Source organism: Stomoxys calcitrans, chromosome 5 (assembly GCF_963082655.1).
Source record: "Stomoxys calcitrans chromosome 5, idStoCalc2.1, whole genome shotgun sequence".
In the NCBI taxonomy this organism is placed as follows: Eukaryota; Metazoa; Arthropoda; class Insecta; order Diptera; family Muscidae; genus Stomoxys; species Stomoxys calcitrans.
In genome coordinates this window covers 46,695,068-46,718,781 of record NC_081556.1, presented here as the reverse complement: position 1 = coordinate 46,718,781, position 23,714 = coordinate 46,695,068, and the positions used below count along the sequence as shown (strand labels likewise).

Here is a 23,714-nt window from a genome sequence, read left to right as displayed (position 1 = left end):
CGGTTAATATGGCAGCTATATCAGGTTATGAACCGATTTGAACCTTATTTGACACTGTTGTTGAAAGTAAGAATAAAATAAGTCATGCAAAATTTCAGCAAAATCGGAGAAGAATTGCGCCCTCTAGAAGCTCAAGAATCAAGTCCCCAGATCTGTTTATATGACAGCTATATCAGATTATGAACCAATTTAAACAATTAGTGCACAAATTCATTCAAATCGGATAAGAATTGCGCCCTCTAGAGGCTCAAGAAGTCAAGACCCAAGATCGGTTTATATGGTAGCTATATCAAAACATCGACCGATTTGAACCATACGTGGCGCAGTTGTTGAATGTAATAACAAAACACGTCGTGCAAAATTTCATTCCAATCGGATAAGAATTGCGCACTCTTGAGGCTCAAAAAGTCAAGACCCAGATCGGTTTATATGGCAGCTATATCAAAACGTAGGCCGATATGGCCCATTTACAATACAACTGACCTACACTAATAAGAAGTATTTGTTCAAAATTTTAAGCGGCTAGCTTTACATCTTCGGAAGTTAGCGTGCTTTCGACACACAGACGGACGGACGGACATGGCTAGATCGACATGAAATGTCGCGACGATCAAGAATATATATACTTTATGGGGTCTCAGACGAATATTTCGAGTAGTTACAAACAGAATGACGAAATTAGTATACCCCCCATCCTATGGTGGAGGGTATAATAATAATAATAAACCGATCTGAAACATATACGACACGAATGTCGAAAAACCTAACATAAGTCACTGTGTCAAATTTCATTGAAATCTGATTATAAATGCTTCTATTATATCTCCTAGACTTTAAATCCTGATATCGGCCTATTTGGCAGATATATCCAAATCTGAACCGATTTGGGCCAAGTTGCAGAAAAAAAAAAGAGACGAGGCGTTTAATGTCTTACGTTGACATGGTAACCTCTGCGCTACGGTGGCCATCGTCTTTATAAGTCTTCCACAATTAACCGATTTCACTCCCACTAGTCGCATAAAAATCTCATTTGGCATCCTTCTTTATAGCTCTAAAGTCTCTGTTCCACTTCCTCTTGTCCTTTTTATACGAGAGCCTTTATTAGGGATATATTAAAATCATTTATGTCAATATTTGGCGTTTTGGCAGCATAATCTATTGGAAAATGTGTCAATTCTTCATTCAAGTAAGATTTGTAGGGCCTTCAGTTTGGACCTACAACTATACTACTCATAAAAATCCATATCTTAATCTTCATCATAAGACCAAATTGCCACTTATCCTTCTGTCTCCTCACAGCTCATTGAATTATTGATTATTTTCAGCAATTGATTATTCAAAGGAACGCTCATTGCACCAAATTAAATTGGTTATAGCGTTGCCAGAGCACCATTCAAGATATGGAAAGAAGAATGATTTAATCGATAAATAAATTCCCATAATCCCACTAATTGCAGAGTTCAATAATTTCTGCATTAATGCTCTTTTAGCTGAAGGAATTGAACTGTGGTGCAGCAACTGCTAACACCACTACACTACCATCACCAGAAACCGAAGCCAAAGCGAAAGCCATAGACAACGACATCAACATCGACTTAACCACAAACGCTGCATTAACATTTTGAACTCTTAAGCCTTTTGTTCTCAAAATGCCTTTCCTTTGCACAATTCGCTTGCTCGCTTCTCTTCCACTTTTGGCTGGTGGGAGGGGGGTGAGACTAACAATGGAGGGACAATTACCGATTAAGTGAATTTAAATGGTTTCGGTCAAATAATTACACTTCAATTACATTTCAATGCATCATCACTAGCAGAGAAGGCTGCAAACTGATGTTGAGAAGTGTAGGAATACAAAAGAAAAGTGAAAAAACAACAGAACTGACATAAGTAGTGAAATATATTTTTAAACGGACGAAGGTACCAGTTACTCTTGAGAAAGCAACTGATACTACAATCTCTTCTGCGGAGCCCGATAAGAGGATCTGGTCTCTTGAAAAGCAAGAGACCACAAAACCCCTGAAAAGAAACAAGATAGCTCGGCTCTTTCAAGTACTTAGGTAGGACTGAATCAGCCGTTAAATCGACCATTTCGCCCACTGTGGGAGACTCCAAAAAGTATGCTTCAGAGGGATACCATGGCAGCCGGTTGTACGCACCGGATTGACCCGATAGAATCCTCATCGGCAAGGGCTGCCGCCTCAGTGTACGTGTTCGTCTTTTTTCGTCATGGGAGAGCCACATCCCGGAGTGCCTTCTCCGCAGGCTTCTAGTCCGTGCCGGGATTCAAAAGAACCCAGGACCCTGGTTCTGTTTGGTTTGCCAGAACCGCCTTCATCATCGGTCGGTGTCGAAGAGATGTTACCGGTGCATGGAGTGGGTACATTTCCGATCTTGCTCTGGCCTCACTTCACTACGGGAGTATAGTCATACTGGCTATGTCGCAAGGTGCTGTGTGCGAACATAGCCAGCAGTGGGTCACAAGCGTCGTCGTCGGACTATGTGACCCCCCCGACCTCTCTCGGACGGCCATTTACGCAACGGCCGCATCGTAGCCCTAATATTGCCAGGCCAGTGCCGGGAGGTGTATCGTTCTTGCAGTTAAACTGCAACGGACTTCGTGGCAAGATCGATGAGATCGTGGACTTTATGAGTCGGAAGAGCATATTGGTCGCAGCGATCCAGGAGACAAAGCTGACCAACACCTGCAACTTGCACAGTTGTCACGGTTACAATGTGCTACATAAGGAATGGAGGTGGAGGATTGGCCTTCGTAATACACCATTCCGTGCAGTATAGACCTATTTCGCCTGCGCTTGACGCTAGTGACCCCTACATAGAATGCATGGGGGTAGCAGTCAGGTCTGATACTGCCGAGATAGAGCTATACAACGTGTATATACCGCCGGTTGGTAGCTGTGTCCCGATTAATGGTCAGGCTTACAACCCCGACATAAGTGGGTTGCTATCTGGCCATAATCGTCTGGTCCTAGGGGACTTTAATGCGCATCACACGTCATGGCATTCTCCCCTAGGTAACGACCAGCGTGTCATAGCTTTGACAGATTGATAGCTCCACGCTTTGCACGGTGAATGAGGATGCCCCCACTAAGATTACGAGGAGGTGCAGCAGCTCGCCAGACATCTCAATTTCATCCCCTGAACTCCTGATCTCTTTGGGGTCAGACCACCTCCCCATAATTCTCACCATCGACCGACCACCCGACTTCATAACCTCTGAGCGCCGTATGTTTATCAATTATAAGAAGGCCGATTGATTGGCTTCAGAGAGTATACCAATCGCCGCTTCAGTGAACTGCCACCCCCCTCTGATGTGCTTGTGGCCGAGAGGAAATTCCGAGACATCATTAACGCAGCAACCGCTCGCTTTATACCAGCCGGTCGAATACCCCAAGTGCGACCCAATTTCCCGGCGCAAGCAGTGGTACTCGCAGACGAGCGTGATGGGATACGTGCTATGGACCCCGCTAACTCCAGAACCAGCGAGCTGAATCTGGAAATAAACAGGGTAGTCAACGAACATAAGCGGAACAGTTGGAGCAATGTAACTTAGGTAGACGGCCGGTAGACGGGATGACAGGACCTCAGTCGCTTTTGGCGAGATAACAGTGACTGATCCGAAAAGATGCGCCATGTTGTTCAACCTTCAATTTATTGTGCATCCCGTGAGAGACAGGGCAAGGAGAAGAGCCATTCGCCGTATTCGTGGTCTCCGAGCCGATGAACAGCCATCACAATTTACCGTGGGCGAAGTTACGAATGTCATCCGTGGCGCCAAATTTTCTAAGGCGTTGGGCCCCGACGGAATCTCTACATTGATGTTGAAGAATCTGGATTCACCTGGAGTTGAGTACCTTACCACTGTCCTCAACCTGTCATTGAACACTCTTATAGTTCCCGATGTCTGGAAAATGGGCAGAGTGATCCCGCTACTGAAGTCTGGAAAAGACCCGAGTTTGGGGGAGTCGCACAGACCGATCTCCCTTCTGTCACCAGTGGCAAAGACGCTTGAGGCATTACTCCTCCCGAGCCTCGTAGGAGAATTTCCATTCGCCGAGCATCAACATGGATTTCGGAGGCTTCACAGCACAACAACAGCTTTGCATGCCATCACCGCACACATTTGTCGTGTGCGGTGATGGCAGGCCATGTGATAGAAGGGTCCTCGTGGCACTGGATATTTAGCAAGCATTCGACACGGTCAGCCATGTCAAATTATTTGAAGACATCGCCAACACGTTCCTCCAGCCAGGCATGAAATGTTGGTCGCGAATTATCTGTGTGGCCGCCAGTCATTTGTGGAATTTAGGGATAAGAAGTCGAAACACCGCAGAGTGAAACAGGGAGTTCCGCAAGGTGGGGTGATATCTCCGGCACTATTTAACCTCTACCTATCCTCCATTCCACCCCCTCCACACGGCATAGAGATCGCATCATATGCGGACGATTGTACAATCATGGTATCAGGCCCCCCACCCATTGATGAGAAAAGTGGCACAGGGCACGCCACAGGGGGGCATTTTATCGCCACTCCTTTGGGTGACTACCATAAATGGCCTATTACGGATGCTGACTGAGGAGGGATATGAACCCGTCTGCTATGCAGACGATGTTATAATGCTTCTTGGTTTAAGGATCCGATCGAGCTATGCAGAAGGACCGAAAAGGTTTTGTATATGGCATATGACTGGGCTAGACCAAAGGGTCTCAATGTCAAGCCAGAGAAGACTAAAATATGCCTGTTCACAAGGAAGATGAAGGTGAATCAATTTGATTGACCACTTTTTCTCAACAAAACGATTTCGATATCTGACAAGGTCAAATACTTAGGAGTTATCTTGGATTGGAATCTTGTGACCTTCAGAAGCTTACTGAGAAGGCTCATAGATTTTGGGCACTATTAGACGGGCCGTACCCTCGAAATGGGGCCTGAATCAGAGGATAGTGCACTGCCTCCACAAGGGCCAATACTTACTGTGATGTAAGCTATAAAGATTACCCCAATGGGATAAATTTTCCTTTTGGGAACTATGATTTTGAGTTGGTAATTTTTTGGAAAAGTGAATGCTGAATGGGGCATTCGTTTTTCTATGGTTGTGCCCGAATGTCAAAAACTTGTTTTCCTTTTATTTAAGTCCCAAACAAATTTTCATCTGTTCTCCAATTTGATGGCAAAAAAAACTACAGTCGCTTGCCAGCCTAAACTTCCCTTGCCAACCCAATTATATTTTTGTAGTTCCTTCATGAAACGTTCAATGACCTTCGAACTCAATTCCATTTACCTTTTTTTTTAGAGAATTGTCATGCTTGTGTTTCCCTTTCTCTCTCGCTTGGGGGTTTCCTACCCTACCCCTTACAGAACTCTAATGAAATGAAAAGTTTTACCTTTCGTTTACCTCTATCTTCTGGGTTATCTTAGGTAGGTTTGTTTCCAAGAAAACTCATTCATTCACTTGTCTTCCTCGGGGCTCACAAAACAAAAAAAAAAACGAAAGTTCTAAGAAAACCAAAAAAAGAGACAAAATAAATAAAGAAACATTTATGGTAACAGGCACAGACGCATTATTTCTTGCGGCCTAAAGACTTTGAAGACAGAAGAAGTAGGTTTTGGTCTTTTTAATTAAAACACTTGTCCAAATCATGTCATATCACATCATCTTAAATAAGGATTTGGGGATTTTCGCAACAATTCTCGTCTTATGTTGGATATGGTCAGGTGAAAATGTTCGTTCACCTACTCGCACACACACACAGGCATCCATCCTTAAAAGACATTCACATCAGCGTTTTTTCTGGCAAAACACCATCACACATATTTACAGTTATAGCAAAGGCAATACCAAAATTTCCCAGTATCAAGACAAAGAGAGAGAGAGACATGCGCTATAAGAAATGCTCTCTCATTGCTTCTAACATATTCGAATTTGATGACAACAGAGAGTGAGAGAGAGAGGAAGAGAGAGAGAGAGAGCGAAAAGGTTTGGTTTGTTCGAAAATTATGTTGCTGGACAGTGATGCCACCTGGTTAAATGCAACATAGTTTTGAAATGAATTTTTCCAAAACACCAACGTGCAATGAACACCATGTTCCTTTGTGTTATAAAATTCTTTTTTTTTTAATTTTTTAAAGTAATTTATTTAAAATTTGTCATATATGTCATCTGTTACTTTTTTGCAGCTCGTTTCACTTCACTTGTGCTATGTGTGCCATTATTGTAAATTTCTTATTTATTGCCCATTTTTTTTTTGAACCTCACAAAGCAAAAAAAAAACTGGCACACCATAAAACAAACAGCACCCACACTTTTTACAAAAAGAACCAAAAAAATTAAAAACCAAAATTTATTGTATTTGTTTTTTTTCACTCACATAACCACCCACCACAAACCACAATGTGTGCCATGTGGTGACATCCAATGATCTTTCTCAGCTATGAGACAAAGCAAAAGAAAATGGATTTGTCAGACATATGGAGAAATTCTTCAAAATTTTTTCAGCTGTTCACTTTTTAAAGTGGAAAGAATAAATCTTGAGAAAATCAAAAATACGCGACTAATAAATTATGGCGACTTGTTTCGAACGCAAAGGTTAGGTTATTGGGGAATAGATAAGATTTACGGCAAGAATTCAGAGCATAAATTAGATAAAGGGGAAGGTAATATGACCCTTATGTCAGTTACTATGTCTTTCTATGACAACGAACACTTCAAAATGTTTTAGCTGTAGTTTTCTCAAAAAAAGAAATGTTGACATTTGTGAGATCTTCAGCCTTATTCAACAAGTAAGAGTGGGCTAAAGTCAGTCAAAGATGTCCAAGTTGAAATTTATTTAAATTTGAAAAGTACAATTCCAAGAAAATCCGTAAATATGGGGGGAGCCATAGAGGAAATGGTTGTCCAAAATTATAAGATGATGATGATCTAATATTCGTTCACAAAGGGCCTAAAAATGAAAGTCGGTTAAAAAAAAAACTTTTTGAAACCAGGGGCGTAGCCAGGATTTTATCTTGGGGGCAAAAACAAAATAATAACAAGTAAAAGCGAGCTAGGTTCGGCCGGGCCGAATCTTATATACCTTCCACCATGGATCGCATTTGTCGAGTTCTTGTCCCGGTGTCTGTTTTTAGGCAGACAAAGTAAAGGAAAGTATCAAAGAAAATAATTGCTATGCGATTGGAGCCACATCAAGTTATGATCAGATTCGGACCATGTTGGAATAAATTTTGGAGACGATAGCAGAAGTCACTGTGTAAAATTTCAGCCAAATCGAATAAGAATTGCGCCCTTTAGGAGCTCAAAATGAAAAATAGGGAGATCGTTTTATAGGGGAGCTGTATTAGGCTAAAGACCGATTCAAACAATATTTGACAAGCATGTTGAAGGTCATGTTGTACAAATTTCACCCAAATCAGTTAATAATTGCGCCCTATAGAGGCTCAAGAAGTCAAGATCCCAGATCGGTTTATATGACAGCTTTATCAGGTTATGAACCGATCTGAACTATTCTTAACACCGTAGTTGAATGTCATAACAAAACACCTCATGCAAAATTTCGGCTAAATCGGATAATAATTGCGCCCTCTATTGGCTTAAGATCGGTTTATATGGCAGCTATATCAGGTTATGGACCGATTTGAACTATTCTTAATACAGTTGTTGGAAGTCGTAACAAAACATGTCAAGCACTCTAGACGCTCAAGAAGTCAAGACCCCAGATGGATTTATATGACAGCTATATCAGGTTATGAACCGATTTCAACCATACTCAGCACAGTTGTTGGAAGTCATATTACAACACCTTATGCGAAATTTCAGCCAAATGGGATAAGAATTGTGCCCTCTAGCGGTTAAAGAAGTCAAGATCCTAGATCGGTTTATATGGCAGCTATATGAAAACGTGTACCGATATAGCCCATTAACAATCCCAACCAACCTACACTAATAAGAAGTATTTGTGCAAAATTTCAAGCAGCACGCTTTACTCCTTCGACAGACAGACGGACGGACGGACAGACGGACAGACGGACGGACAGACAGACGGACGGACAGACGGACGGACAGACAGACGGACGGACAGACGGACGGACAGACGGACGGACGGACAGACAGAAGGACGGACATGGTTAGTTCGACTTAAAATGTCATGACGCTCAAGAATATATAAACTTTATTGGATCTTAGACGAATATTTCAAGGAGTTAGAAATTGAATGACGAAATTTTTATACCCCCATCCTATGGTGGAGGGTATAAAAATCGGTCAAAAGCCAGGATTTTAGTATAGGGGCCAAATATTAGAACAAAACCAGTTAGGAAAGGCAAAAGTCGGGCGAAGCCGACTATATTACACCCTACACCACCGAGTCTACATAATACATTTAATCTATAGCACTTATATCCAAATTAAGTCAGACTTTAATTTTGCATACCTATTGAAATATCAAATAGAACCTTATATGATTTTCTTACGATGGTATGAAAATTGTGGCATCTACAGCCTTAAAGTCGAAACACATAAAAGATATATATGGGAGTTTTATCAAAATTAATTTTGATGAAATTTTGCTTACGTATTGGGATGTCAATTAAACCATTTCATGAAAATTTTTGAAAAAGAGATCGGACCAAAATTTTGGCTTCTACAGCCTTAAAAGGCCATATCGGATGAAAAATATGCATGGGAGCTATATCTAAATCTGGACCGATTTTCATGGAACTTTGCACACATATGAGAACGTTGAGTAAAACATTCCATGCTAAATTTTGTAAGGATGGGACCAAAATTGTGGCTACTACAGCTTTAAAAGGCCATATCGGATGAAAAATATACATGGGAGCTATATCTAAATCTGGACCGATTTTCATGGAATAAAACGGCACATGCCAAATTTTGTAAGGATGGGATCAAAATTGTGGCTACTACAGCTTTAATAGGGCATATCGGATGAAAGATATACATGGGAGCTGTATGTAAACCTGATCCGATCACGATGCAATTTTGCATACGTATGGGGACGTCACAAAAAGTACTTTGTGCCAATTTTTGTAAAGATCAGACCAAAATTGTGCCTTCTACAGCCTTAATAGGTCAAATCGGACGAAAGTTATATATGGGACCTATATGTAAAACTGATCCGATTATGAAGCAATTTTGCATACATATGGGGACGTCACAAAAAGTACTTTATGCCAATTTTTGTAAAGATCAGACCAAAATTGTGCCTTCTACAGCCTTAATTGGTCAAATCGGATAAAAGTTATATATGGGAGCTATATCTAAATCTGAACCGATTTAGATGAAAACACATTTTGGGACGTCGAACAAAACATTTCATGCCAAATTTGGTAGAAATCGCGCCACAATTACTGCTCCTACAGCTTTAAAAGATTATATCGGATGAAAGATATATATGGGAGTTATATTTAAATCTGGACCGATTTAAATAAAATTTTGCAAACACTTTGGGTCGTTAAAAAGAAACACTTAGTGCCAAATTTGGTAAGGATCGGAATAAAATTGTGGTTTCTATAGCTTTAAAAGGGCACATCGGATGAAAGATATATATGAGAGCTATATCTAAATCTGGACCGATTTTTTTTTAAATCAAAAGCGTTCCTTCTTGGACCAAAAAAGACACTTGTGCAAAATTTTGTGAAAATCGGACAACAAATGCGATCTGTACCTTGATTACAAGAATATGAGCACAGACAGACGGACATAGCTAAATCGAATCAGGAAGTGATTCTAAGCCGATTCGTATACTTATCGATGGTCTAGCTCTTCTCTTTCTTAGCGTTGCAAGCAAATGCACAAATCTATAATACCCAGTACCACAGTGGTGGTGCAGGGCATAAAAACAATAATTAGTACGTACATGGGCTAACATTTGAAAAAAAAGGATTTTTTTTGGAGGGGATGGACTCGATCGCGATAGCCTTACAGGCTAAATCTGACCCGATTTATATAAAATTCAGCAGCAGTGTAGGGAGTCATAGGGGAATCGTTTTTGCCACATTTCCTGAGAATAAGTTAACAAATTAACACATTATTGCAAGGTGTATGTCCATAGTGACACGGGGCGGATTAATATCTGCACCCTCTTTTTATACCCTCCACCATAGGATGGGGGTATACTAATTTCGTCATTCTGTTTGTAACTACTCGAAATATGCGTCTGAGACCCCATAAAGTATATATATTCTTGATCGCCGTGACATTTTATGTCCATCTACTCATGTCCGTCCGTCCGTCTCTTTGTTGAAAGCACGCTAACTTTCGAAGGAGTAGAGCTAGTTGCTTGAAATTATGCACAAATACTTCTTATTAGTGTAGGTGGGTTGAGATTGTAAATGGGCCATATCGGTTCATGTTTAGATATAGCTACCATATAAACCGATCTAGGGTCTTGACTTCTTAAGCCTCTAGAGGGCGCAATTCTTTTCCGTTTTGAATGAAATTTTGCACGAAGTATTTTGTTTAATACCCAACAACTGTGCCAAGTATGTTTCCAACCGGTCCATAACCTGATATAGATGTCATATAAGCCGATCTGTTGACTTGACTTCTTGAGCTTCTAGGGGATGCAATTCCTATCCGATTTGGCTGAAATTTTGCACGACGTATTTTATTATGATTTTCAACAACTGTGCCGAATAGGGATCAAATCGGTTAATAACCTGATATAGCTGGCATAAAAACCGATCTGGGATCTTGACTTCTTGAGCCTCTAGATGTCGCAATTATTATCCGATTTGGCTGAAATTTTGTCCGGATCCTCTCATGAGCATCAACATACGTGTTTATTATGGTCTGAATCGGTCTATAGCCTGATACAGCTCGGCCGATCTCTGTATTTTAATTTTTGAGCCTCCAAAAGGCCCAATTCTTATTTGAATTTTCTGAATTAATCAAAAGCCCTACAGAAACAAAACACAATTGAATTTTAAAATTGTGTTAACGTTATCACTAAATTCCACAATTCCCCTTCTAAATCCCTAAAACCGAATCCGTTGCAATGAAATTTTTGTATGGCATGACGAATGTCATGACAACTACAAATTGCCCTTTTATAAATATACCCGCGGACGGAGAAAAAAACAACAAAAATTTAATCCCCTCATATGACATTTGTGAATAAATGAGGAAAAAATATGTGTTTCAATCGAATTTTAATGACATTTTGGACAACCCAAGATGTTTCGCCATCTCTGTCATTCGCTTTCGCTATAAACTAAAAAAAAAAAAACAAGTAAAAGTGTATTAAGATCGGCCGCGCCGAATCTTAAATACCCTCCACCTTTGGCTAGATCTTTGAAGGACTTTTTCCAATATATATGAGCTATATCAATATGGACCGGGAGATCGACTTAAATGGGGGATATATCAGGGCTGATTTACACCATATTAAGGACAGACGTTGAGAGTCGTACCACAACTATATGTGCGAAATTTCAGCAAAATCGAATGAGAATTACACTCTCTAGCATGTGGTATGGGCCCCAAAAACTGTCTTGAAAACCCAAATTGTCATGGTCAGCAAATACATCCTATTTGGGGGTTGTTATGGTGGTGGGAAGTCCCCTAGACAGTTGGTCCAGAAAGTTGATATCAAAATCGTGGTCTACTCTCAAACACCTTTCATTTGAGCCCCATATTTCCATAGTCGACAAACAATTGACTTGGCCTTGAAAGTATATGTATCGTATTCATGTTCCACTTTAAAATACCTCTTATGGGTGGTGTGGCCTCATAAACACTTTCCCGAATATTGATATCAAATTTGTGCTTTACTCCCAAAGACCTTCCATTTGAGCCCCATATTGCTATGGTCGTAAATCCCCCCCTTTGGGGGATGTTTTTGGTGAGAGGCGGCCCCCCAAACACTTGGTCCCATATTTGGATATCGGATTAGAATTCTACACTCAAATAACTTTTTTTTAAGCCCCATATTAGCATGGTCAGTAAATAAATAAGTCTTGTTTGGGGAAGGGGTGGACCCCAGAAACTTGGTCCCACATTCGGATATCAGATTCATATTTTACACGTAAATATCTTTCATTTGAGTCCCATATTGCCATGGTCGGTAAATATGTCCGATTTGAGAGTGTTTTGGGCGTTGGGATGATCCCCAAACACTTGGTCCGACAATCGGATTGATTAAATAGCAACACCCAACTCCGAGATCTGGCGCTTCTGAAAATTAGGGTAAGGGGGAGGGACCGCCACCTCTTCAGATACCAAAACATGTAGTACCTCATTTTCACCACGGGTCATTATGCACCATCTGTGAAAATGTCAAGAAAAGCGGTTCAGCCGTTTCTGAGTCTAAAAGGAACAACCAAACAAATACAAATTGATTTTTCTACCCTACACCATCACTGTGGTACAGGGTATTATAGATTTGTGCATTTGGTTGCAACGCTAAGAAGGAGAAGAGATAGACCCATTGATAAGTATACCGATCGACTCAGAAACACTTTCTGGTTCGATGTAGCCATGTCCGTCTGTGAGTCCATGTATTCTTGTAATCAAAGTGCAGAAAATCGGTTCATATTTAGATATAGCTCCCATATATATATTTTATCCGATATTGCTTTTTAAGGCTGTAGATGCCACAATTTTCGCCCGATCTTTACAAAATTTGGCTTTGGGTATTTTATTTGGGCTCTACATATGTGTGCAAAATTTCATAAAAATCGGTTTAGATTTTGATATAGCTTTCATCAGATTTGAACTATCAAGGCTGTAGAAGCCACAATTTTGATCCGATTTAAATAAAATCGGATCAGATTTAGATATAGCTGCCATATATATTTTGCCTTAATTTTGTTCCGATCTTTACAAAATTAAGCATGGGGTGTTTTATTGAATGTCCTCATATGTGTGCAAAATTTCATAAAAATCGGTTTAGATTTAGATATAGCTCCCATATAGCTCCCGATATGGCCTTTTAAGCCTATAGAATTCACAATTTTTTTATTTTCCTATTTTGCACGAGGCGTTTAAAATGACGTTCCAATACGTGCCCAAAATTTCATTAAAATCGGTCCTAATTTACATATAGCTCCAATGTATATATTTCATCCGATATGGACTTTGAAGACACACACACAATGTTGGTCACATCTCTACAATATAGGACGTGAGTGTTCTATTTCATGTCCCAGTATGTGTCATTAAAATTGGCACAGGTTTCGATATAACTCCTATATAATCTTTTATCCGATATGGCCTTTTAAAGATGTCGAAATCCAAATCTTTGTCCAATCGTAAGGAAATCTTACAAGGTTCTAAATTGCTATTTCAATTGGTATGCAAATTAAAGTCTGACTAGATTTCTAGATAAGTTCAACATATAAAAAGTACTACATGCACTACGTGGTGTAGGGTATTACATAGTCGGCACCGCCCAACTTTTGCCTTTCCTTACTGGATATATATAAGAAGAATATCCTGTGATGGCTCTCAAATCAATATATCGATATGTTACAAACGAAATGACGAAATGACTGTTCCCTCATCCTGTGCTGGAGGGTATAACAAGTAAAAGGGTATAACAAAAAAAAAGTGCTTAGTTCGGGCGGGCCAAATCATCATCAGGTCAAAGACCGATTTGGACCGTACTTGGCGAGGGACCGTCCACTGGATGAACACTGCTTTGATTTGGCCTATCCTCATGTATTGGGTCTTGGTTTATCACGGGCCCCTGGAGAGGGTGAGTTTACGCGGTATTATGGAGAAGGTACAAGGTATTGTGGCGTTGCTGATATTGGGGGCGAGCAGCACCGAATGCTATACTTAATCTGAGACCTTTGCAATTGTACGTTGAGGCTTCTGACTGAGGGAGTCAGGAACATGACGCTCTTCGGATTTCGGGTACTATGTGGCATTGACATTGCTACGAACTGGGCGCCTGGCGGAACTCTCTTCGATGCGACCTGGAGTTTATCTTCCTCCAGAGGGAACTTTGGGCTGGGGCGTCCCGACATCCCGGACAGACAGAAGGATATAGCTAAATCGAATCAGAAAGTGATTCTGAGTCGACCGGTATACTTGGCAATGGGTCTTTCTCTCTTACTTCTGGGTGCTACAAACAAATTCACTAAGTTATAATTTGTGGAAAAATTTATACGGCTGATTCTAAGGTTGCAATCTCAAAATTGTCGTTCATATAGGAGAAAATACTACTGCTGAAAATGGTTTCTCATGTTTTCGCAGGGATTTGGACCCAGCCGTTCAGCGTCAAAAGCAGCAATGCCAGCCTCTGCGCTACGGTGGGCCCCATTCAAAACATACTGTTGAAAATTCAGCGATATCGGATCAACAATTCTGCTTTAATGACCTTATTAGGTCTCTTCGGGAGATCGGTCTAAACGGGGTCTATTTATACTCTACACCACTACTGTGGTACAGGATATTATAACTTAGTGCATTTGTTTGTAACACCCAAAAGGAAGAGCGATGGACCCATTGATAAGTATACCGATCGAGACTCAGAATCACTTTCTGTTTCGATTTAGCTATGTCTGTCTGTCCGTCTGCCCATGTTAATTTGTGTACAGGTCGCAATTTTCATCCGATCGTCCTCAAATTTGGTGTGGGCATGTTTTTCGGCCTAGAGAAACCTATTGAAATTGGAAAAAATCGGTTCAGATTTGGATATAGCTGCCATTTATATGTTCGTCCGATTTGCTGTAATAATGCAATAAAATTGTCATTTGCTAACCGATTCTGCAGGAAGGAAATTTTGCAGAAAGGATTTGCTTATGACTCTTAATATTGCTGGTGAATTTCATAGAAATTAGTTCAGAGTTGGATATAGCTCCCGTATATATGTTCGTCCGATTTGCAGTAATCTTATATACAATATAAAAATCAATTTGTATTTGTTTGTAGGTTTGTTTGTATGTTTGTGTGTTCCTTGTAGACTCAGAAACGGCTGAACAGATTTTCTTGAAATTTTCACAGATGGTGCATAATGACACCGTGGTGAAAATAGGGTACTACATTTTTTGATACCTGAAGGGGGGCGGACCCTCCCCTTACCCTAATTTTCAGAAACGCCAGATCTCGGAGATGGGTGGTGTGATTTAAGCAAAATTTTGTGTGCTCTCATATAGTACCATAAAACTAATAATTTGGTAACCAAATTTAGGATGGGGTACCTAGGGGGGCTGCCCCACCCTAAAACCTACCAAATATATATTTACACCAATCATGACAATATGGGACTTAAATGAAAGTTAATTAGGATAAAAACGTAACTGATATCGGATCGTACCATGTGCTAGGTGGACCACCCCAGGCCCCAAAACACCTCTAAATCGAACATATTTACCGACCATGGCAATATGGGACTCAAATGAAAGGTATTTGCGAGTAGAATACGAATCTGATATCCAAATGTGAGACCATGTTTCTGGGGATCCTCCCCTTCCCCATAACACCCCCCAAACTGGACTTATTTACTGACCATGGGAATATGGGGCTTAAATAAAAGGGTAGGCCGCCTCTCACCAAAAACATCCCCCAAAGGGAACAAATTTACGACCATAGCAATATGGGGCTCAAATGAAAGGTCTTTGGGAGCAAAGCACGAATATGATACCAATATTCGGGAAAAGCGTCTATGGGGCCACCCCACCGCCAAAACACCACCCAAACAGTAGGTATTTGCTGACTAATGCAATATGAGGTTCAAATAAGAGGGTTTTTAAAGTGGAACACAAATCCGATATATATTTTTAAGGCTAACTCACTGAGTGTCCGCCCATTCCCCAAAACACCCCCCAAGCCGGTCATGTATGCCGACTATGGAAATATGGGGCTCAAATTAAAGGTATGTGGGAGTAGACCACGTATCTGATATCAACATTCGGGGCCAACTATCTAGCGGACGTCCCACCACCATAACAATCCCCAAATAGGACGTATTTGCTCACCAAGACAATTTTAGTCTTAAAGAGAGTGGAACTAAATATTCATAGTTTTTAGAGCAAATACCCCAAACCGGACATATTTGCTGACTTTTGCAATAAGGAGTTTAAATGACATTAGAAAATGAATTTGATATCCAATTTTGATTGCAATGGCAATATTGGGTTCAAATACATGATATATGAGAATAAAGCACGTTGCTGAAATATTTTCCCTTTCTCAAAACCCCCCCAAGGGGAAAAAAATTTTCGACCATGCCAATGTGTCGAAAATTTTGATTTGATTTGATTTGAATTTGATAACCTATTTTGGGGCCATGTGTTTGGGGGATGCCTCATCCTGTAAACTCCTCTTAGCCAATGGCAATATGGGGTTTAAATAAATGGTATTTGAAAGAAGAGCACGATGCTGATATTTTTTCAGGGCCAAGTATCTGGGGGACCACCTCTTGTTTGTTTGTTTGTTTGTTTGTTTGTTTATTGATACCAGACATCACAAGATAAAAATCTTATAAGTGACGATGCCGGTTTAAGGAATGGATTACATCGAATATGTGTTAAGAAAAATATAAATAAAAAAGTAATTATATTATAAAATTTATCATAAGAGAATTTTTTTAGGAATTATACTTTAAATATAGTGTTTGAAGATTGTTTTCTTGAAAAGAGTAGCATTACTTATGGTTTGGATGTTGGATGGCAAATTGTTCCAAAGACGAATACTGTTGATTAAAAATTGTTTTTCAGAGTTTGAGGTTCCGAAGCGTGGTAGAATGATTTTTAGTCCTCTGCCAGATCGAGCAAAATGGAGATGATCATAAAGATATTTTGGCTGCTTAAGATAGATTATTTTTTGCAGTAAAATAACGCATTTCGCTTTGAGGAGGTTTTCGAAACTAATGTCGAATATTTTGTGGGCGAATTGAGAAATTCGGTCTCTCCTTTTCTTATTAAATATGTAGCGAGCAATGTTATTGTAGCTTACTTTTAGTTTGTTGAAGTCTCTCGAATCACAATTTGCGAAAATTTCACATCCATAAAGTAGAGTAGGTATAAGGTAAGATTTCGCTAAAAGCATACGTACTTGAAAAGGTGTAGAAGTCCGCACAGACCACAAACTTCGCAGCATTCCTTGAACTTTACCAACAGCTTTGTTTATATGATTAGTCCAAGTCAGTTTGGAATTGAATATTACACCAAGGTTGCAGGATGTATCAACAGTTTCTATTACCGAGTTGTTCAAAGTAGCTCTTACAGGAGGAATCTGGGTGGTTGATCGTTTTAAAATTTTCATCAGTTTAGTTTTTGACGGATTTAGACAGAGACTATTTTTACTCGCCCAGTTCTGGATTTCATTCAGATCGCAATTAATATTATTTATACATGATTGTACGCAATTTGGTTTAGCGCTGGAGAAAAGCTGAACATCGTCAGCGTACATTTGCACATTACAATGCATTGGAATATCAGGTAGATCATTTATGTATACAGAAAAAAGTAAGGGACCAAGGATAGAGCCCTGCGGAACACCTCTAGGTACATCAAGTGCCGCAGATGTTGTATCACCGACATTGACGGATTGACGGCGTCCGGTAATGTATGATGAAATCAGTTTACAGGCCGGTTTGGAGAAAAAGAAAAGTCTGTCAAGCTTCGAGATAAGAATATCATGGTTCACTGTGTCAAAGGCTTTACTGTGGTCCAGTAAAACCAGAAATGATACCATATTATTATCCATATTTTGTCTCAATTCTTCCACAACGTCAATTAATACAGTAGAGCAGTTTCTTTTTGTTCGAAAACCAGATTGTCTATCATTCAAAAGACCTCTGAATCTCAGGAAGGCATCTATTTGAGTATTTATAATACGTTCCAAAGCTTTAGAGAAAAACGGCAGGATAGCAATCGGACGGAACTCTGAATTCTGTTTGGGTATCGGTATAGTTTTTGCCAATTTCCAGTCTGTTGGGAACGTTGACTTTGTAAGAATGTTGTTATAAATGTGTGTGACAAATGGAAGTATTTTCGGCAGTACCAATTTGGCAAATCTAGGATGTATGCCATCAGATCCCATTGCGTCAGACTTTATGGTTGCAAAACTTTGTAAGACTTCTTCGGGACTAACACATCTAAACGAGAATGTGTCTTCAATCTGTGCTGTAGAAATATTAGAATAAGTGTTTGTGCCAGGGTCCACAGTATTTATTTTCAAAAAGTTTTCATTTATCTCATCTAGGTCAGAGATAGAAAGACAATCAGTGTTGGTATTGGATTTCGATCCAATTCCGATGTTCCTTATTTCTTTCCATTTTCGCTTACTATCAATTGCATTTTCGAATTTCCTTTTATAGTACTGCTTTTTGGACTCGTTAGTCTTTTTGAGCACATCTCTTCTAGCGGATTTAAACGTGTCATACAGTGTAGGCAGTCTATAACGTTTCCATCTTTTATATGCCAAATTTCGAACGCTGATCAAGTGCTTGATTTCAGGAGTAAACCATGGCTGTTGTTTTCTGTTAGTATAAATGACTTTGACAGGAACGCATGTGTCGTAAATTGAGCAAAGGTTATGATTTAGGAAGGAAACTTGTTCGTCAACACCTTCCATATAGAAAATCTCTTCCCAAGGTACTTCATCTAAACTTTGATGCAGAAGTGGCCAGTCAATGTTTTTGAAGTCGCGATATGTCGATGTACAAACAGTGGGATTAATTTCGAAGTGGTATGTGACGAAAAGCAAATCATGCTTGGAGAATGCGGGGGCATCTAGCTGATTGTAGAGAGATATTTTGGACAAATGGCTGACAAAGAACATATCTAGCAGACTCGCGTTACTTCTTGTGAAGTGAGTTGGTGCGGAATCATTCACAGGAAGTAGCCCTAGGGTTTGCATTGAGTCGGCAAGACAGCGCTCAACAAGCAAGTTGCTATTAAAATCACCAGCTACGATTATATTGTCGTACTCGATGGAAATTATATCAATAGTTTCTATTAATTCTTCAAAATCTATTGATGAATTTGGTCTGTAGACGCAACCCAGCAGTAATCTTTTCTTGTCATCAGATAAAAGTTCCAGAAATAAGTATTCAATGCGGGAAGAGCGGTTTGACATACATTTGAGAGAGCAGCTTATACCATGTTTGATATATATAGCTACCCCTCCGCCATGAGTATGACGATCCGCTCTAAACAGTTTGTATCCCGTAACATGAAAAATGCTGCTATCGATTTCAGGATGAAACCACGTTTCAGATATACAAATGGCGTCGATGTCGGAGTTAATAAATGTATCGCGAAACTCATCCATTTTGTTATTAAGACTTTGGGCATTTATGTGCACCAGTTTTAGGCCTGTTTTTTGTTTTGATAGTATTCGTATCATGCATTTTAAGTTGTCTTTGGAACATTGTTTTGCTCTATCTAATATTATAAGAAAAATAAGTAATGCTACAAAGGTTTGTATAGTTACTTAGGACTACAATGTGAAATTTACTTAAAGTAAGTGGTGTAACATTTATTTTTTCTATGCAGGAAATCAGTGAGTAACAATTTATGTAAATAATAATAAAAAGTTCGAATAATTTATATATTGAGTCATGAAATATTTTAATTTTGATCATTATTATTGCTGGAATATTCTGCTGGCATGTTGATTGGTTCAGGACCGCCGCGAAAAAGATTGATTAATTTGCTGGTACTATCAACCATGATAGGTGGCTCATCTTTTGTTCTTTTGACATATACGAGGCCACGGAGACTAAATGTTGACTCGATGCATTTTTGCCGTTTTAGTTTAAGTGCATTTTGAAGTATTTTGTAGTTATAACTGGTAAGATTTTCGTTTACATAGATATGTTTATCGGAATCATATCCCACATGTTGTAGTTGCAATGCAGTTTTATGACTTTTTTTGAACTGCGATATATTTTTTAAAATAAAGTTTTTATCAGAGGGTGATGTTAGATTCACCATGATTGTTTCTGGAGTGTCTCTATTTTTATTAACATTGCAGACTCGATAAATTGCTCTGATGGTTGGAGTAGCAATGTTTAGATTGTTGCAAAGAGTGTCAAAAATTTGAAATAGATTTTCGTTATTTGTATAAGGGATACCGTTTATCCGAAGGTCACTCGCAACGTGTAAATTTTCGTGTTTTTGTTGTTGAACTTTTAGTTTTTCGATTTCATGTTTTAATACACCTATATCCTGGTTCATGTTTTCAATTTTGTCTGCCACTGTTTCAATTTTCTCAACACGATTGGTTATATTAGAAAGCTTTTCTGATAGCTTACCAATGTCTTTTCTAAATTCATCCATGCTCTTATCTATAACACTTAAGAGTCTAGATTCACTCTCGAGTATCAATGCTTTGATACTATCCCGAAAACACTACTAAATCAGACATCATGAGAATATCGGCCTGAAATAAAGTATTTTAAGAATGGAGTACACCTTATATCCAAACTTAAATTCGTAGAGCAATAAAGATCATATGGGATTCAGATAAAGGCATTTTTATTGGTAAACTGTTAGTCAAGCGATATACTATTTTCGTAGCATGGTATTTCACTAAAAGCTCTTTGATGACGAAAATAAATATTCCAAGGAAACTTTGTTCCATATAAAGTAAAAGAAGGCGCAGCGGAGCGGGCCCGGGTCAGATAGTCTGTTATAAATTTGCGACTATCATGAATATATATACTCTTTAGGGAAATGAATGATTCAATTAATCATAAATGGGTATAAAACACTTAATTTTTATCACAGCCAAACCCACTGTACTTCCGCCCCAAAAGAGTTCTATGAAATGAAAACATCACAATTATCCCCAAGTTTCCACAAAATAATGAGCGCAAACTGATGATTGATTTGCTTTAATCAAGTAAATGATGTGTGACAAAAAATAGCTAAAAAAAAGAGACTCAACATCCCCACAAGCCAACAAATAAACTGAAAAGCAAAAAAAGAAACCACATACCCAAATACATGCAACTTTCTCATGACATTGAAGTACATTTTGGTGTCCATATTACTTTGGCAATTTCTTGACAATGTCTTAAAGCAATACCAAAGGAACAAAATATTCCCCCACTACACAACCATCAGCAACAATTGCTGATGGCAGCGTAGTTGCAGCAATTGCAAGGAAAATATAATTTTAAATTATTTTTTCGCATGGCAAGGAAATAATCAGAGTTGCCATTGAGAAAAAACAAGTAAAAGCGTGCTAAGTTCGGCCGGGCCGAATCTTATATACCCTCCACCATGGATCGCATTTGTCGAGTTCTTTTCCCGGCATCTTTTCTTAGGCAAAAAAGGATATAGGAAAAAATTGCTCTGCTATTAGAGCGATATCAAGATATGGTCCGGTTTGGACCACAATTAAATTATATTTATGTTGGAGACCTGTGTGAAATGTCAGCCAATTCGAATAAGAATTGCGCCCTTTGGGGGCTCAAGAAGTAAAATTACATGGTAGCTGTATCGGGCTATAGACCGATTCAGACCATAATAAACACGTATGTTGATGGTCATGAGAGAATCCGTCGTACAAAATTTCAGGCAAATCGGAAAATAATAGCGACCTCTAGAGGCTCAAGAAGTCAAAATCCCAGATCGGTTTATATGGCAGCTATATCAGGTTAAGTACCGATTTGAACCTTGTTGAAAGTAAGAATAAAATACGTCATGCAAAATACGTTCAGCAAAATCGGATAGGAATTGCGCCCTCTAGAAGCTCAAGAACACAAGTCCCCAGATGTTTACATGACAGCTATACAAGGTTATTAACCGATTTGAACCATACTTGGCACAGCTGTTGGGTATCAATACTACGTGCAAAATTTCATTCAAATCGGATAAGAATTGCGCACTCTAGAGGCTCAAGAAGACAAGACCCAAGATCGGTTTATATGGCAGCTATATCAGGTTATGGACCGATTTGAACCATACTTGGCACAGTTGGTGGATATCATAACAAAACACGTCGTGCAAAATTTCATTCCAATCGGATAAGAATTGCGCACTCTAGAGGCTCAAGAAGTCAAGACCCAAGATCGGTTTATATGGCAGCTATATCAGGTTATAGACCGATTTGAACCATACTTGGCACAGTTGGTGGATATCATAACAAAACACGTCATGCAAAATTTCATTCTAATCAGATAAATATTGCGCACTCTAGAAGCTCAAGAAATCAAGACCCAAGATCGGTTCATATGGCAGCTATATCAGGTTATGAAACGATTTGAACCATACTTGGCACAGTTGGTGGATATCATAACAAAACACGTCGTGCAAAATTTCATTCCGATCGGATAAGAATTGCGCACTCTAGAGGCTCAAGAAGTCAAGTCCCAAGATCGGTTTATATGGCAGCTATATCAAAACATGGACCGATATGGCCCATTTACAATACCAACTGACCTACACTAATAAGAAGTATTTGTGCAAAATTTCAAGCGGCTAGCTTTACTCCTTCGGAAGTTAGCGTGCTTTCGACAGACAGACGGACGGACGGACGGACATGGCTAGATCGATATAAAATGTCGCGACGATCAAGAATATATATACTTTATGGGGTCTCCGACGAATATTTCGAGTAGTTACAAACATAATGGCGAAATTAGTATACCCTCCTTCTATGGTGGATGGTATAACTTTGCATACTACATACACTTCGGGTATATATATAAAGCACCTTTTGTCACAATCCAGAGAAAAATGCATAATTTATGACCCCGTAGCAGCTTTATCAAAGTATGGTCCGATTTGTACCAAATTCAAAACGGATATTGAGAGGTCTAATAAGTACAAGTCATTGTCCCATTTTGTAGAACGAAATATTGGCCTTGTTGGTAGCCATATCCAAACATAGACCGATTTGAACCACATACGACATGTATGTCGAAAAGCCTAACATAAGTCACTGTGTCAAATTTCAGCAAAATCGGATTATTAATGTGCCTTTTGTGGGGTCAAGACTATAAATCGAGAGATCGGTCTATATGGCGGCTATATCCAAAGCTGAGCCGATCTAGGCCGAATTGCGGAAAGATGTCAGGGGACGTTACTCAACTTACTGTTTTAAATTTTGGCGACATCGGACAATGAATGCGCGTTTTATGGGCCCAAAACCTTAAATCGAGAGATCGGTCTATATGGCAGCTATATCCAAATCTGGACCGATCGATACCAAATTAAAGAAGGATTTCGAAGGGCCATACATAACTCACTGTCCCAAATTTCAGCAAAATCGTATAATAAATGTGACTTTTATGCGCCTAAGACCCTAAATCGGAGGTTTGGTTTATATGGCAGCTATATCCAAATCTGGACCGATCTGGGCCAAATTATCGAAGGATATCGAAGGGCCTAACACAACTTACTGTCCCAAATTCCAGCAAAATCGCATAATAAATGTGGCTATTATGGGCCCAAGACCCTATATCAAGATATAGTCCGATATAGTCGATCTTCGAACTTAACCTGCTTATGGACAAAAAAAGAATCTGTGCCAAGTTTCAACTCAATATCTCTATTTTTAAAGACAGTAGCGTGATTTCAACAGATAGACGAACAGACGGACGGACATGGCGAGATCGTCTTAGATTTTTACGCTGATCAAGAATATATATACTTAATAGGGTCTGAAATGGATATTTCGGATTATTTATACCAACCTTCGGTGATGGGTATAAAAAAAAAAACCTTTTACTATCTATCTTGGAACCAACTGTAAATATATTAAAATCCCAAAGCC

General features: G+C 39.3%; 1 protein-coding gene across 1 annotated transcript; it reads right to left on the bottom strand.

Annotated features, from left to right (window-relative positions):
- Positions 1–1,782: 1,782 nt before the first annotated feature.
- LOC131997896 (uncharacterized) lies at positions 1,783–19,259 on the bottom strand. The gene is made up of 2 exons (XM_059369761.1): positions 17,037–19,259; positions 1,783–1,827 (listed from the first exon to the last, which is right to left on the bottom strand). Exons 1-2 carry the CDS (start codon positions 19,257–19,259, stop codon positions 1,783–1,785), a joined length of 2,268 nt encoding a protein of 755 aa, XP_059225744.1.
- Between the last annotated feature and the right edge of the window lie 4,455 nt (positions 19,260–23,714).